Source organism: Zootoca vivipara, chromosome 6 (assembly GCF_963506605.1).
Source record: "Zootoca vivipara chromosome 6, rZooViv1.1, whole genome shotgun sequence".
Taxonomy (NCBI): domain Eukaryota; kingdom Metazoa; phylum Chordata; class Lepidosauria; order Squamata; family Lacertidae; genus Zootoca; species Zootoca vivipara.
Window position 1 is genome coordinate 44022615 of NC_083281.1, and position 15454 is coordinate 44038068.

The 15454-nt window shown below is 48.3% G+C and overlaps 1 protein-coding gene across 1 annotated transcript in view; it reads right to left on the bottom strand.

The window, feature by feature from the left end:
• Positions 1-3324: 3324 nt before the first annotated feature.
• EPHA10 (EPH receptor A10) overlaps positions 3325-15454 on the bottom strand; it is a 29608-nt gene continuing 17478 nt past the window's right edge. The window contains exons 8-17 of the mRNA XM_035119693.2: positions 14719-14830; positions 13815-13870; positions 11531-11656; positions 9983-10168; positions 8053-8114; positions 7731-7934; positions 5767-5916; positions 5348-5541; positions 5016-5180; positions 3325-4407 (exon numbers count right to left, since the gene is read on the bottom strand). Of these exons, the coding sequence (XP_034975584.2) occupies positions 4293-4407; positions 5016-5180; positions 5348-5541; positions 5767-5916; positions 7731-7934; positions 8053-8114; positions 9983-10168; positions 11531-11656; positions 13815-13870; positions 14719-14830 (1370 nt within the window). The 3' untranslated portion in view covers positions 3325-4292. The remainder of the gene's footprint in view (positions 4408-5015; positions 5181-5347; positions 5542-5766; positions 5917-7730; positions 7935-8052; positions 8115-9982; positions 10169-11530; positions 11657-13814; positions 13871-14718; positions 14831-15454) is intronic.

Here is a 15454-nt window from a genome sequence, read left to right on the forward strand (position 1 = left end):
TTCACTTCCTGTTATTTACAACACGCGTTCCTTTGTTTATTCTCTTCTTCTTGCTGTTCCTCCTAATCTAATCCAGATCATATTTTCACTTTAAATTTAATTTCTTCTCTCCTTTTATATCTTAATCTAAGCATTTCGCTAAATTAATCTCTATGGTCTCTTTCTCCAAATAATCTTGAACATACTTCCATTCATCTATTAATCTTTGCCTCGGAACGTGTCTAATTATTGCCGTTAATTTTGCCATTTTTAAATATTCGATTAACTTCTCCTGCCATTCTTGGATCGTTGGTAAACTGGCCCCTTTCCATTTTGATGCGACCAATACCCTTGCCGCTGCACAAGCGTACAGCAGGATGTTCACTCTGTCTTTTGGTATGTCCGGTGGGGTCATGCTTAGGAGGAAAGTTTCGGGGGTCTTTTTAAATGTGCATTTTAATATTTTTTTTAGTTTTTCATATATCTGATTCCAAAATTCCGCCACTTTAGGGCATGTCCACCAACAATGGTAGTAGCTCCCGATTTTGTCCTGACATTTCCAGCATTTCCCCTCCCCTGTTTTATAATATTTCGCGATCTTATCTGGGGTCATATGCCATCCCTCTGACCTGTTGAGGGGCCTTTGGAAAACCTAACACACACAGTTCATGAGATAATTTAGTTCTGATCTTGTGCCAAGAGACTATTTTCCAATGTGATCCAGGCTTCATTACAGAGAACAGACTGCTGTCAGTCTGATTACAGCTAGTCCAGAGCTGGCACTTTTTAGCCAAAATACAAGACACCCAAACTGGGTTAACCCACCCAAGCTGGATTAACATTCAGATCATTTAGTATTCAATGAAGCAAAGGACACGATAGCAGAAACTTTCCATGAATTATTTTTATCGAGAAAAATAATTAACAGTAAGCCAGGGAAGGCTTCCCAGGGAGAGAGAAAGAGGACTTGAGAGTGAATCCATGACACAGTTGCCCAGGATGACTTCACTGTAGCATAAAGGCTGTGGTATACATTACCATCTTAAAACTCAGCAGGCTTGTTCTTTTTCACAATTTGAATCTAAGCTGATTGCATCAAAACACAGTATTTTCTAAGATACAGGGTAGCTATGGATTGTGGCTAATGTGTGTACCCCACTTCCCAAACCAACAGTGGGAATGTACCGGATGCAGAGTAAGCAGGAGTGTGTACACAGCCTTAGAAAGGCAAGGAGAGAGGTTCAAGGAGAAAGAAGGGAGAATTGCTCCTTCTTTCATACATCCTTCCACTCTCTGACAGATGCACCAGAGGTGGTGGTGATTCAAGAGAGTGCAAGGATGGACACAAGCTGGGAGTTTAAGAACTCTAGGGAGAGAAAAGACTGGAGAAACTGGGGGCAGGGGTTGAAGCCCAAGGGGGAACTGGTGGAGAGACAGAACTGTTTTGAGGGCAAGGGCAGACTCAGGGGGATTCTAGCATGTGAGGGCATATTAGACTTGGAGGGTGGGGGAGGCTTATTGCACAAAGGGAGGTGTCCTGGCCCTGGGAAAGCAATTTTGAGATATGCCCCAAAGGAGAGGCCTCTGTTTAATAAAAGAAAAAAGGGTCTAGGCTACAGTAGGGTTTTTTACAGGACTTGTTGCATATCACCCTTCTCAGCATTCCCAGTAACCCATCAGTGGGTGAAGATTTGATTTGAACCGGAGGAAGTTGTGCGTTTGTGATCTCAGGAGGTCCCACACAAGCTGACTAGAAGATGGGAATTACTCCTCTCTCCATGGCAATAGATATTTCCCTAGGAAACTTGCAACTTGAGTTGCTCGGTGTAGTTAGATCCTTCCTAGCCCACCTTTACAGATAAAAATGGAGACAAGGTGCTTGCTAGGGAACACATAAAATGGTGAAGGATCCTTGCTCTTGGGCAACACTGCATTAACAGTCATGCATGTGTCTTTCAGCTCATTCAAGCATACTGTATTTTATTTTATTATTGCATTTATATCCCACATTTCTTCCAAGGAGCTCAAGGTGGTGTGCAGTGTTCTCTGCCTCATATTATCCTCACAACAACCCTGTGAGGTAGGTTAAGCTGAGAGGCAGTGACTGGCCCAAGGTTACCCAAAGTCCCCATCTGGTGAGGTGAACAGGAATCAAAGTGATTCAGTTTCTTGCTTCAAAATATACAGTATTATTCTCTAGATCAAACAAAAAGATTCAAGTTGCACAGTCTCAGAGAGATGGTGCCTCATAAAGGGAAGGTAGTCTTTCCACAGAGGATCTGGACCAATTGGCTGACAAGGCAGGTGAGAACCACCCACTTGTCTTTCAAGCCTAGCAGGCACTACTATTTTCAGTAGCCAAGAGTGGAGCCAATGATTAGGGCATGTACTTGGTTGGCTTGCCCAAAAGAACAGGTCTTCTCCTTCCCAACACTCATCAGATCTTCCTGTAATTCTTCCAGAACAAGGGACAGCTGTGAGTTTCTGCATTGCTCAGAGTTCTCACCTGCAGCTTCCCTTGAGTCTGAAGCCTCTATACCTTGTGCGTATTCAGCTGAAGAGGTGGGCATCCTGAGGGAAGGAGGGGAGGCATCTTTTCCAAAGCACCGCTGGCATGGAAGGACATGGATCTCCACAATCCCCACCACAAAGAAATGTCAGCTGCAGCCCACGTGAGGTGCGGTGGTGCCATTCAGAGCAGCATGCCCACTGTCTGTGGTCCAGAGCTGGGAACACTGATGGGTGGAGCAAGAGAGCCCTCCTCTTTGGACTCCTTTCCTTTTCAAATCTGTCTGTCGCCAGTAATTATAGAGTTGTAGAAAAAAAACAACCATGTGCACTGATAAGCATACAGTAAACTGCTGTGGACCCAAACAAAGGAGGATTGCAGAGGCCCACTTAAGTTAGTCTATCTAAAAGCAAAAGTCAATTTGGCAAATGCCACATTGAGACAAAGAGGAGTGGGCAGTAAAGGGGAAAAGCCACCAGCATGGGAGGAGAAAAAGGAGCCTGGCTCTCCCAGGAACCCCTGCCATGGCCTTCAAAATTGCATCAGGATACCTGCATGGGCACCCAGTGTGGCCTCTGAAGACTAGCCGGGGGTTCCATCGTGGCTCAAACCACCACCTGCTGGACAGCACACACAGATGCTTCTTATCCTGCTGCCTGCAACATATATTGTCTCCAACTCATGACTTGGGAAAGAACCCAATGTCCAGCAAGGAAAGGTCCCTTGATCTTAGCTGAGCAGAATAGCCTAGAGGCCTGCCTCTGCTTCCACCTCCCATCAGTTCTGTTCATTTGGTCCAGAGTTTGGGGAGATCTCCCCATCACCCAGTGCAAGCCAATTAAGTGCTAAGAGCTGTTATGGTCCAGGCCTCCAAGAGCAGAAGTAGGTATGCTAACCTGCAGCTTTGCTGTTGACTGAGATCAGGAACGAGGGAAGGACTCCTGCTTGTCCTGCAGAGACTGGCTAAGTCAGCTGAAGCTTGTGATACTTTCTCTGCATCCTGCAAAGGCTGTTCTGCTTTGAGGAGTCAGGAGCAATGGGAGTTTGAGAGAGAGCTGTCTGTGGCTAATGACTTCAGGAAGAGATGCCATCACAATTGACTGCTGCCATAATTTGGCACTCAAGAGCTGAGTGGGCTAGAGCTCAGCAGCATGGAAGGCAGGAGTCCTGTGCCCACTGAGATGAGACTCCCAGGGCAGGAGCCCTCATCCTTCCACCCTTTAACTGATTTTCTTTCTGGCCGTGCACGGGTGAGACGCCATATTGGACAAGGTTGGCATCAACACAGTACCATCAAAGCAGCCCATACTCTTGCAGTAAACCTGTTCCCAGTTGTGCATCTTCCTGCTCTTGCCCATGCATCTTCCAGGTAGAGGTGGAGTGTGCAGTCTTCCCATCTGCCCAAGAAGTGATGGAAGGAGGCTGGGAAAGGAGGCTCACTGGAGAAACAGTCACTCTATTGCCCACTGAGGAAATTTCATTGATCGGCAGCTTCTCAGATGATGCATTGCTCTGAGTTTAGACTCTCAGGGGGCTTAAGGGTCACCAGAAGACCCCCCTGCTCAGTCTTCCCTCCAAGGTGCCATTGGGGTGGATGGGGAAGAAAGAGGCCAGCTCTTCAGCTGCTGCAGAGAGGTCGCTCTGGGCCTCCCATGGAAGGGGGCAGTTGGTTCCCACCACCTTCCTGCCTCTCTGGGACGTAGCTGCCAACATCCTCTGCTCTTGGGTAAAGTCTCAGACGTGGCCTCACAGGGCCAGCGGGCAGCCCAAGTTGGTTCTGCAGACACACACCGCTGCCCTGCTTTCACACCTGCACTCCGTGGCCATGCATCTGGATCACTTGAGCCCGGAGCGCTTGGATCCCACTTAGGAGGGTCTTTTGGTGTGCCACAGAGGTGATCCCCAAGCTCAGAACGTCTCTGGAAGAAAAAAAAGTGAGACGCCCACTTATACCAGAGTCAGTCTGAGTACAGCAGCTCACCCTGTCCCATCAAGCAGCTAGACCGGGAAATGGGGCAGTCAGATAGAGACTGATGGATGATGAGGAGTGCCTCAGCAGTACCAGAGCCAGCAAGTGGGAACTGGGTGCAAAGCACAGCAGAACACTCCTGGGAAAGAGTTCTGAGAGACCATAAGTCAAGTCAGTTGCTCAGGAGGCCCAAGAAGTGTGCATCAGACTCCCAGCTGCTGCCACTCAAAAGAGAAAGCTGCCCAAGGAGCAGCAGCAGCAGCTTTCTCAGGTTAACCTGAAGCAGGCTTCCTCAAACTTGGCCCTCCAGATGTTTTTGGCCTACAACTCCCATGATCCCTAGCTAGCAGGACCAGTGGTCAGGGATGATGGGAACTGTAGTCTCAAAACATCTGGAGGGCCGAGTTTGAGGAAGCCTGGCCTGAAGCCACCCCCAGAGCCAGGTTGCTGCCCTGCTCTCTGGGCCCTTCCCTCTTACAAGGGGCCATAGTTGGGTGTAGCCGAACCTATGTGTGGCTGGCTGGCAGCAGCCTTCTAGAGGTGGGGAGGTTCACTTACTGTACTGTCATCCTGGCCACTGAATCCAGGTAGCAATAGCCAGCAGCCACAAAGCTGTCCTTATACCTGCTCATCTCGATGGCTTCCAGCCACTCCCCAACGGAGCTGAAGTACGGGAAGGAAGAATAAGGGCAGTCGGAGGGAGGGAGGAAGGAGCTGGCAGTCCTGGAAAGAAAGAGAGAGGAGCTATGTGGGGACATCAGAGAAAGGAAGGTCTCATCCCGCAGCACCTTCCACCTCCTCCTAAGCTCAGATGTGTATAAATACAGCCTCTGTCACTGCTATTTTCTCCATGGGCTTCAATGTGGGTGGGTCAGGGATAATGCAGTCACCTGGCATAGGTGAAGGTGCTGTTTCTCGAGAGCTCCGGGGCCTGAAGCATGTTGCCAAGTGTGCTGTGGACCTGGGAAAATTTTGGCCTCTCAGTATAGTCCTTCTGCCAGCAATCTAGCATCAGCTGGTGCAGAGCCGGTGGGCAGTTTGCTGGAGCCGGAAGCCGAAAGCCGTCTTCAATAGCTGTTATCACCTGGAAGCAATTTTTGGAGATGAAAGCCACACCCAGCAGGAGCATGGCAGGATGCTCTCGCTTACCAAAAGCACAAGCACACCCACCACATTCCCTCCCACCACCAAGCACAACAGAGTGGTGGAAAGGCAGAGGCTCAGGGAGTCTTGGCCTGCCCATTTTCTGCTCCTCGTCTACACCACCACCAGACTGGGGAGCAGTCCAGCAGACTGAGGAGCCACTTACGTCCTGGTTCGACATGTCCCAGTAAGGCCTCTCTCCATAGGACATCACCTCCCACATGACAATGCCAAAGCTCCACATGTCACTGGCTGAACTGAAACGGTGGTACTGGGATGCTTCGGGGGCCAACCACAGCACCAAGCTTTTCCCACCCTGGGCATGCATAAAGAAAAGGCATTGAAGAAAGACCAGAAAATAAGTAACAATAGAAACAAAATTAATTGCAATTGGGACAAATGTAAGGTTCTTCACTTAGGCAGGAATAACCAGATGCAAAGATATAAGCTGGGAGACACCTGACTTGCCAGCAGTACATGTGAAAAGGATGTGGGTCTTAGTAAGCCACAACCATAACATGAGTCAACTGTGTGATGATGCAGCAAAAAAAGCTAATGCAATCCTAGGCTGCATCAACAGATTTCTAGTGTCCAGATCAAGGGACATTTTAGTACCCCTCTATTTTGTTTTGGTGAGACCCCACCTGGAGTTCTGTGTCCAGTTCTGGGCATCATAATTTAAGAAGTATATGGACAAGCTGGAGAATGTGCAGAGGAAGGTGACCAAGAAGATCAAGTTTCTGGAAACCAAGCGCTACGAGGAACAGTTCAGGGAGTTGGGCATGTTTAGCCTGGAGAAGAGAAGGCTGAGAAGTGTTATGATAGCTATCTTCAAATACCTAAAGAGTGGTCTCAACGAAGACTTGAACCAAGAGATTCAAATGAGAAGAAAGGTGACTCCGACTAAACATTAGGAAGAACTTTCTGATGGCAAGAGCTGTTTGGCAGTGGAACAGACTATCTCCTTCTCTGGAGGTTTTTAAGCAGAGTTTGGATGGCCACCTGTCAGGGATTCTTTAGCTGTGATACCTGCATTTCAGGGGATGGACTAAATGACCGTTGGAATCCCTTCCAACTCTACAATTCTGTTGTTCTACAGAAAACACCACACACACGTCGTCTGCCTAGTTATCATTATTATGTATTAAATCTGTATACTGTCCTTCAACCAAAGATCATAGGGCTGTTCACAGCATAAAAATACAAAATGAGAAACAAAGTTCAGGTCTTTCCTGCTGCCAGATCCCCATTTCCATTCTCTCTCTTCCCCACCTGCTACCGGAAAGCTGGCCTTTATACTGCACATGCAGCACAGCTGGATTGCTCAGGGGGGACTCTGTCCCAAATTCATTTAAAATGAGCTAGTTAACGTTCAAAGCAAGTTGTGTGTGTGTGTGTGTGTGTGTGTGTGTTTGTGTGTGTAGAGAGAGAAAGGAAGGGAAGTCCTGAAATATTCAGGCAATTGTTAAGTTCTCCTGCTAGGTGGCTTACAATTAATATTTCATGAGGCAGCTTGTCACTTGCCCAGCGCAACCCATTTAATGTCTTTCATCAAGGAAGATCACAGCAGCAGCAGGAAGAGAAAGAACAGGGAAGCCAGGAGGGCTTCCCCATTCAAAGCACAGGAAGCACCAAGGGGCGATTCCAATGCCCCTTGCAGTGCTCCCCCTTATGCCTCTGCACATACAGCTTACTGTATATCCGCTGCCTGCCTTCTCCTCTGTTTTCATCAAAATGCTTCAAAAATAGTCATCCTGGCGGGACCTGGAAGGTGTCATTCAAAGGCCTTGGTGTGTATTTTGATACTTAAAATGTTCACAGAATCATAAAGTTGGAAGGAACCCCAAGGGTCATAAAGTCCAACTTCCTGCAATGCAGGAATCACAGCTGAAGCTTCCCTGACAGGTAGAAAACCTCCAATGAAGGAAAATCCACCACCATTGGCAGAGGAAAAGACTACTTCAGAAGATGGTCTTCCAAGACTCTCCCTCCTTGGAGGTTTTTTAATAGAGGTTGGATTGCTATCTGTCAGGGAGTCTTCAGCTGTGCTTCCTGCATTGCAAAGGGTTGGACTAGATGATCCTTGGTCCAAGGATCGATTAGTCTTCCTGCCCCCTCCCCAATACATACCAGCGTGCTGAAAACCATCTCTATCTTCTCCTCCTGGCCTACCCTGAAGCCAGAGATTTTGCAGACCAGCTCCCCATTCACCAGGACGTTATGCGCTGCCAGTTTCTTGTGGACGTAGCCCATCTCAGTCAGGTATTTCATCCCAGAGGCAATCCCCTGTAGCATGCCAATCAGCTGGGAAGCCATGAGCTGTCCCTCATGCCGCTATGGGTGGGAGGAGAAAGATCCGTGAGGCTAGCTGGGGGGCGCATCAGCAGAGGACTCTGCCAGGCAGGTGGGTGGCATATAGCTCATCCCACTATCAGGGAAAGGTCTCACTCACCCGCAGGAAGGAGTCCAGGACCCCATTCTCCATGTACTCCATCACAGTCATCATTGGGTTCCCTACACAGAGAAACAAGAATCCAGTCTCTGTGTCTGTCTGTCTGTCTGCCTGCCTGCCTGCCTGCCTGCCTGCCTGCCTGAAAACCAGCTGGATGAGACAGAGGGCTCTTTCTGTGACATTAGGTAGGTCAGGAAGATTTTAATCATGCGCTGGTAGCAACATCACATGCATGTTCACACAGAGGCAGTGTTGTAGTGCTGTACTTCCTGCACTAGTAACAAACTGGAGCAGATTACCTTTGAAGCGCCCTTGTGGGTAGAAGCAATTGCTTGGTCCCAGTAAGGCAGTTCCATGGAGCGATGCCATGCAAGGAGCAATTGCCCACCTGCTTATGCTGTTGCCCTAAAACTCTCCTCTCTGGACTAGCCTGATGAATGAAGACCAGCTGTTCAATGAACCCTTTGCAGTGAGATTGGCTTCCCAGCTTATTAAATTAGCGACAGAATCCCTAAGCATTTTAGTGTTGTGGGCTGGAATTGACACATAAATGAACCTTTGGCCTCCAGAGTGTGTAGTCCCAGCATTTCTGGATAATCGTCTTTCTAAACCACATTAACCACCACAAACTCCACTGAAAGCAATTAAGAAAACCATCAGTATTCTTTCCCTGCCTTCACACAGGACAGTCACTTTACTGAGATGGCTTTTAAATCACCCAGCCAATTAGGCAGAACTGCAGCTACACACACAAAAAAAAACAACCCAAGCCAGGCAGCAGCTGCTTTCATTTTTGCTGGCCACAAGTAAGCGCATAATTATTCTAGTCCCTTAATGACTGTTAAGGAGAGGAAGGGCATTGGGGCATTTGCCTGCCAGATCACACTTTTCCCTGGTGTAAGCTGTCCACAGAGCCACCTGAACTGCCTCACAGTGTGAAACCAGCATGCCCTTAAACACCGAACGTGGTGGCTCCTGCTGCTTTTCATGCATAGGACACCATGTTCCTAGAAGGAGTGCCATGCGCAGGAGGACCAGCAACCGCTGCCTCAATGCAAAGGCGTATTTTCTAAGCACATAAGTAGAGCCTGCTGGAGCAGACCAATGGTCCATCGAGTAGGCCTCGATAGTCCTTCAGTTTCATTGAATGTCCATGAGTTCTAGTGATATGGAAGAGAGAGAAATGTGTTCTTCGCTCCCCATGGGTGGGACGGGGGACAGGGGCACAGAAGAAAAAAGACAGCAGGTTCTCTCACTTGTAGGGCTGCATTGCCTCCTAGATCTTGGGGCTGCATACTAGTAATGGGCACGGCAATGAATGTGACCCTTATCCTTGCACATGGGCGTAGTCAAGGGGCGGCAGGGAGGGGCAGCTGCTCCCCTTAATCAATAAAAATCAATAGAAATACATAGCTAACAGGTTCTGCCCCACAAAACAAAAGGCCTGCCCCCCCCAAAAAAAACCCTGCCTACGCCCATGGCAGTAGGATACGTTCTATCCACACAAAAGGCAGACTTTTTTTTTACACAAACATACCATGCCTCCATTTTAGCATGGAAGAAGCATCACCACAGCAAGGAGATTCCCAATGCCCTCCAGCAGGAACAGTTAGGGGCACTGTCTGGAAATAATCCCAAACCCCAGATAGAGCAGCCTGAGGTTCCAGAATACAAATGCGGAAGAGAACCAACTCCCTATATATACATATATATACACACACACACACTGGGTTGAAATCAAACTTGGGCATCTTCTCAACATACACTTGGCAAGGCAGCAAAGATCAGTGCCTGATACACAGTCTTGGACCACCCTTGAAGGTGTGCAATGCAGGCGCTTCAAGGGGCTATGCAAGGAATGACTGCCTGGCGTCCTGAAGGAAGCACTATCTTCCGGCATGCAAATGGGCAGAATCCATGTGTTTCTTACCTCTGGTAACAACTCCCTCCAGGCGGACAATGTTGGAGTGGTCAAACTGGCCCATGGTGCTGGCCTCAGTGAGGAAGGTGTGGACCTGCTTTTCGGAGCAGCTGGCTTGCAGGGTCCGGATGGCCACAGGCAGCTCCCGTTTGCTGGGGAGCTTCAGACACCCCTGGCAGATGTCTCCAAATTCTCCTGCCCAGAAGGAGGATCCGGAGTTAGAACCAAACTCCCTCTCTGAGTAAGCAAGAAATCCACATGCAGCAGCAGCAGCATACACACACACACACCCAAGGACTCTGAAAGCGGAAAGGGAGCCAGTGCCGAAATACGAAGGCCCCTCAGTCCCTTATGGCTTGCTACAGAGGGTTTTTTTATTGGAAAAGTTCTAGCAGCGAGGAATGGCAGAGAAAGGCAAAAGGTGGCGTGTGCCAGTTCAGAAAGGGAAAAAAGGGGTGGGGTGGGGGGTGCTGCTGCAGCTCTGGGAAAAGACCCAATGCCGTTGTTGTTGTTTCTCTTAAATTTCATCTAGTTTGTGCTACTGTGCTGTTTTGGATTATCTATCCCCTTTTATGAATCAGGACCCATGACTGCTCTAATGCAGTGGTTCCTGAACTTTTGGGGGACACTGCCCCCTTGGTTCCATAAATTCATTCCCAGTGCCCCCTTCCCTGTAAAAAAGTTATTCGGAGTAGCAGTTTGCATGACCCACCAAGGAAAATGATAAATAACACAATAAGATTGAAAACACTAACAATTAATTGCACATTTACTCAAAATCTAATTAACACTGTTTCATTAATTCAACAAACCTGATTAACTTCATCTAGTGATACCAGCTTATCAAAGTCTAATTTAACTTGATTCAGTGATACTAGCTTTTCAAAGTAAAATTCACACACCAGCGCTTCCCTGCGGCCCCCTTGTCTCCTAGTTCTGCACACACACCCCAGGTAATCCCACTGCCCCATTGGGAATCATGTTTTAATACCTAACCAGATGCAATCAGTTCCTACAGTTTATCCTCAGGTTCCCTGGAGGCTTCCCCTGCTCGAACAGTTACCTTATTCAACCCACATTTTACTAGCTTCCTCGCAAGAATATTGTGAGGGACTTTGTCAAAAGCCTTACTGAAATCAAGATACACTATGTCCACAGCATTCCCCTGATCCACCAAGCTTGTAACTCCATCAAAAAAAGAAAAAGAAATGAGATTTGTCTGGCCTGATTTATTTTTGAGAAACCCATGCTGGGTCTTAAGCAATCACAGCATCCTTTTCTCAGTGCTCATAATTATCATTGTAGACAGTACTGAGCTAGAAGGACTGATGACCTAACTCAGCACAAGGTAGCTTCCTAGGTTCTTTAAGAAGAGGAGGGGGACATGCAACATATGGAGAAGACAGCAATAGGGCTATGCCCTCTCCAGGTCAAGGGGCTGCCACATAGGTGCACAGCTGCCTCCCCAACACAATGAAGCATGGAAGGAAGGGATTGTCGGGCAGCTTGCCCCACAGGCCCACTGAAAAGCAAAGGGCCTGGATCCACAACACTCACCTGTCCCAAGCAGCTTTTCTATTTTGATGCTGGAGCTATCAAGTTCCTTGGCAAAGAGAGAGACAGCCTGTAGGGGGTCTTCACAGGTCTTGGGGTCAACATACATCCTCCGGGTTGGTATCTTGACTACATTGGGGCAGCAGAGATGGCGTTAAGGCCTTTTGCCAACATTGAGGTGCTGCAAATTTCCCCAACCTGGCAGAATCCAGCCAAGAAACAAATATTTTCCCCTGCTCCTGCCATCCGCCCCCTCCCTGTGTCTTCTCCGTCTTGGAAACCTGCCTTCCATGTCCAGCCCTTTTTGTCACTCATCCAGAATAAAGCTACTTTTGAGGCTGGACCTGTAGATAGAAACCCTCTAATGTGGCAGTTTAGACAAGAAGCCAGGATCTCTCTCCTTACCGGAGGGAAAAGGAAAAACCAGCCTCATTTAACATCTTTCTAGGGAGTTAATACATAGCAACAGTTCCTTCCTGGCTGGAACACAGACATCTCTGCACAGACCAGGTAATGTGTGTGAGCAATGTTGTAGTTTAACCACTTACCGAAAATGTCCTGTAAGTGACTGTATTAAAACTTGTAAGTTCCTGAAGGAAATCAGTTTACAGTATATTTGATGCCTTGGCAAACTTAAGTATTTAACTTGCATTGGACACACTTTGAAGGAAGGTTTGGAACTGGTGAGAAAAGGTACACACCCAGTGGCTTTGATTGCCTTTGGCCTGGACCCTCAGAGGGGGTCTGAAATTCATGAGCCCTACTGTTTGTTCTCCTGCTTTTCTATACAGCCAATAAATCAGACGTTTTTGCTACTCAGTTGTTGATGGCCTCTGTTCCATCTGCCTTGGAGTCCTCTGCAGGACCAAGCTGTAGCTTAACAACATCAGACCATAAGAAGAGTGTGCTGGATCATGCCCATGGCTCCTCTAGTCCAGCATCCTGGCCAACCAGATGCCCCTATGGGAAACATGCAAGCAGGACCTGCACACAAGAGTCCTTTCTTTTCCTGTGGTTTCCAGAAATTGGCATTCAGAAGCATTGACTGCCTTCAGCCATGGAGGCAAAGCATAGCCACCATGATTAGTAGCCATCAATAGCCCTCTCCTCCATGAATTTGTCCAATCTTCTGTTAAAGGCATCCAAGTTGGTGGCCATTACTGCCTCCTGTGGGAGTTCTCTAGCTTAGCTATGTAATACATGAAGAAGTGCCTTATTTTATCTGCCCTGAGCTTTAGTATTGAACCCAGTCTGCATTTCTGGTGCCTTCCTTCTACCACTCTAGTGCCACAATTTGTGGAGCTCAGAGCAGTTGCTGAAGCCTAACCCAGAGCAGGATGTGCCCTCTTAGGGAGCTGCAGCCATCAGAGTACATGAAAATAAGGCCCTGGAGGGTTCCTTGCAGGAGCAGTTCCTTAGGGCATCTGCCTGGGCAGAATGAAGAGGGGGCCCTGCAAATGCACACTTCAGAGTCAGTCTGGAGAGGAGAGGAGGGAAGACCAGGATGGCTGTCATGTTTGGAGTCTAAAACGGCACCACTGTAGTTCATCTCCGAAGCTGGACTCCAGGAGAGCCTCTTGCCACCCCTACATCACTAGTAGCAAGAAACGTCCTGCCCTTTCTCCCTGCTCTGCTTGACCACCCCTTCAGGAAGCTGCTGAGTGCAGGGTTCAAATCCCCACTCAGCCATGAAGCTCACTAGGTGAACATGGGTCAGTCACTGCCACTTGGCCTAACCTGTCTTACAGGATTGTTGTGGGGAGTGTACTCTACCTTGAGCTCCTTGGAGAAAAGATGGGATATTGATGACAACGATGATGATGATGATGATGATCATCATCATCATCATCTCTGCAGATGATTGTGCAAAAGGATTGTGCAAAAGAGGTGGGGGTGAGTCCTTCTGGCAAAGGACACACAAAGTGCCCATTTGCCTAAAAGGGGGCCTTATAAGCAGATGGATCCCTACATTGATCAGTCAGAATTTCCCCTGAAATCCAGTATGTGGGATTATTTTTTTCACTGCATGGTAAGCCATGCATGCTCCAGAATCCAGAGGGAGAGAGGGACGGATTCACAGCATAGTGATCCAGGGTTCTGCACGGGGAAAGGGGGGTGGTTGGAGCCAGCTGTCCCAAAGGCACTCGCTGTGCAGAGCTGGTCTTCATAGGGAGAAGACTTCAAAGGCGCCACTGGACTTTGGTGGAAGAGCTCCTTCTGGAGAGAAAGGTGGCTCCTTTAAAACATGCAGCACTACTGAGGATCTCCTCCCTCTGCTTTCACTCACAGTGGAAGTACAGCTCCTCCTCTCCATCCCGGTAGGCCTTGCTGTAGTCACACTGCCTGCAAGGGGGAGAAGCAAAAACCACATTATACCTTCTCAGCCAGGACCTGCCCCAGAAGTGGCTTCAAGCAAAGCCCCAATATAAGCTGTGAAGAAAGGTGTTGAGTCCCAAAAAGACTCACTTGTTTGCTTGCTCAAAATATAGGCAGGATACACACACAGAGGGTGGCTCTATATGAGGGCTTCACACCAGGAACAGCCCCCCCCCTGGCATGCTAGGCAAGGCTCCCACCACCAGGACCACCAACTCCAATTGGAAGGGGCCCTCCAGCAGGGGGCGGGGGCTTCTTGGGTGCAACTTCCTGCCCCACAGAGTACAAGGGCTTCTGCATTACAGTCCCCAGGGAGCAGGAAAGAAACCTGGAGCTAAGAATCAAAAGGGCAGAGGTCACAAAGGAAAAGAGGTACTGGTGGAAATTCAGCACAGGCAGACCTTGCTAGAAGTCCTGCTTCCAGACCCTCCAAGTGTCCCTATTTTCCAGGGACATCCCTGATTTAGAGAAGCCACCCCCGGTTTCTGATTTGATCCTGGAATGTCCCACTTTCCCCAAGCCATCTGAAGGCAATCCTGTACAGGGAAGTTTTTTAATGTTTAATGTTTTATTATGTTTTTATATATGTTGGAAGCTGCCCCAGAGTGCTGGGGCAACCCAGTAAGATGTGTAGTGTATAAATACTAAAATTATCATTATGAAATGGGACGTCCCTATTTTCATCAGAGAAATGTTGGAGGGTATGCGCTTCTCTGTTTTTAAGCCAGTATTATCATGCTCCAGCTGCCCTATTCAGAAACCTCTTAGCAGAGGAGTAGGAGGGAGTAGGCAACATGGGGTGGTCATGTGCTCACCTCCTCCAGGTCAGGATGCCCAGGATCACAGAGACCAACACAATCAGCCCAGCAATCGCCACAATGACCACAAGGACTATGGGGCTCTGCTCATGGAAAGCGACAGCAGTGGCTGCAGGAAGAAGTTGGGGTGGAGAAATAGAAGGAAATGGGAGTTAGACCCACAAAAGCAAAGAGCAGCAGGACCTAGCTCACCTTGAGCAACTGCCTGTTCAAGGGCCAAAGACGACCTCACCAGGGCATTTGCTTTAATTGTGTGGTTGACTGGCAAGCAGCAAAGCTGGGAGACTTTAACAATACAGTCGTACCTTGGTTCTCGAACTTAATCCGTTCCAGAAGTCCATTCGACTTCCAAAAATGTTCGGAAACAAAGGCACGGCTTCTGATTGGCTGCGGGAGCTTCCTGCACTCAATCGGAAGCCGCAGAAGCCGTGTTGGACGTTCAGGTTCCAAAAAATGTTCACAAACCGGAACACTCACTTCCAGGATTGCAGCGTTCGGGAGCCAAAACGTTTGAGTTGTTCAAGAACCAAGGTATGACTGTACAATTCTAGGCCTAGAGCCACAGTTCTGCTTTTCTGTACCTCTCCACTTGTAATCCTGATGGAAATACCCCGTGCCCTATTTAGCTTTATGGTGAAAAGTTCCCATTGCCAAAGAGGCAATTTTTGTCAGGATCACAGCTGGGTGTAGAGGTGATAAAACGCCCCTCTCTGCATGTTGCAGCCTTAACATA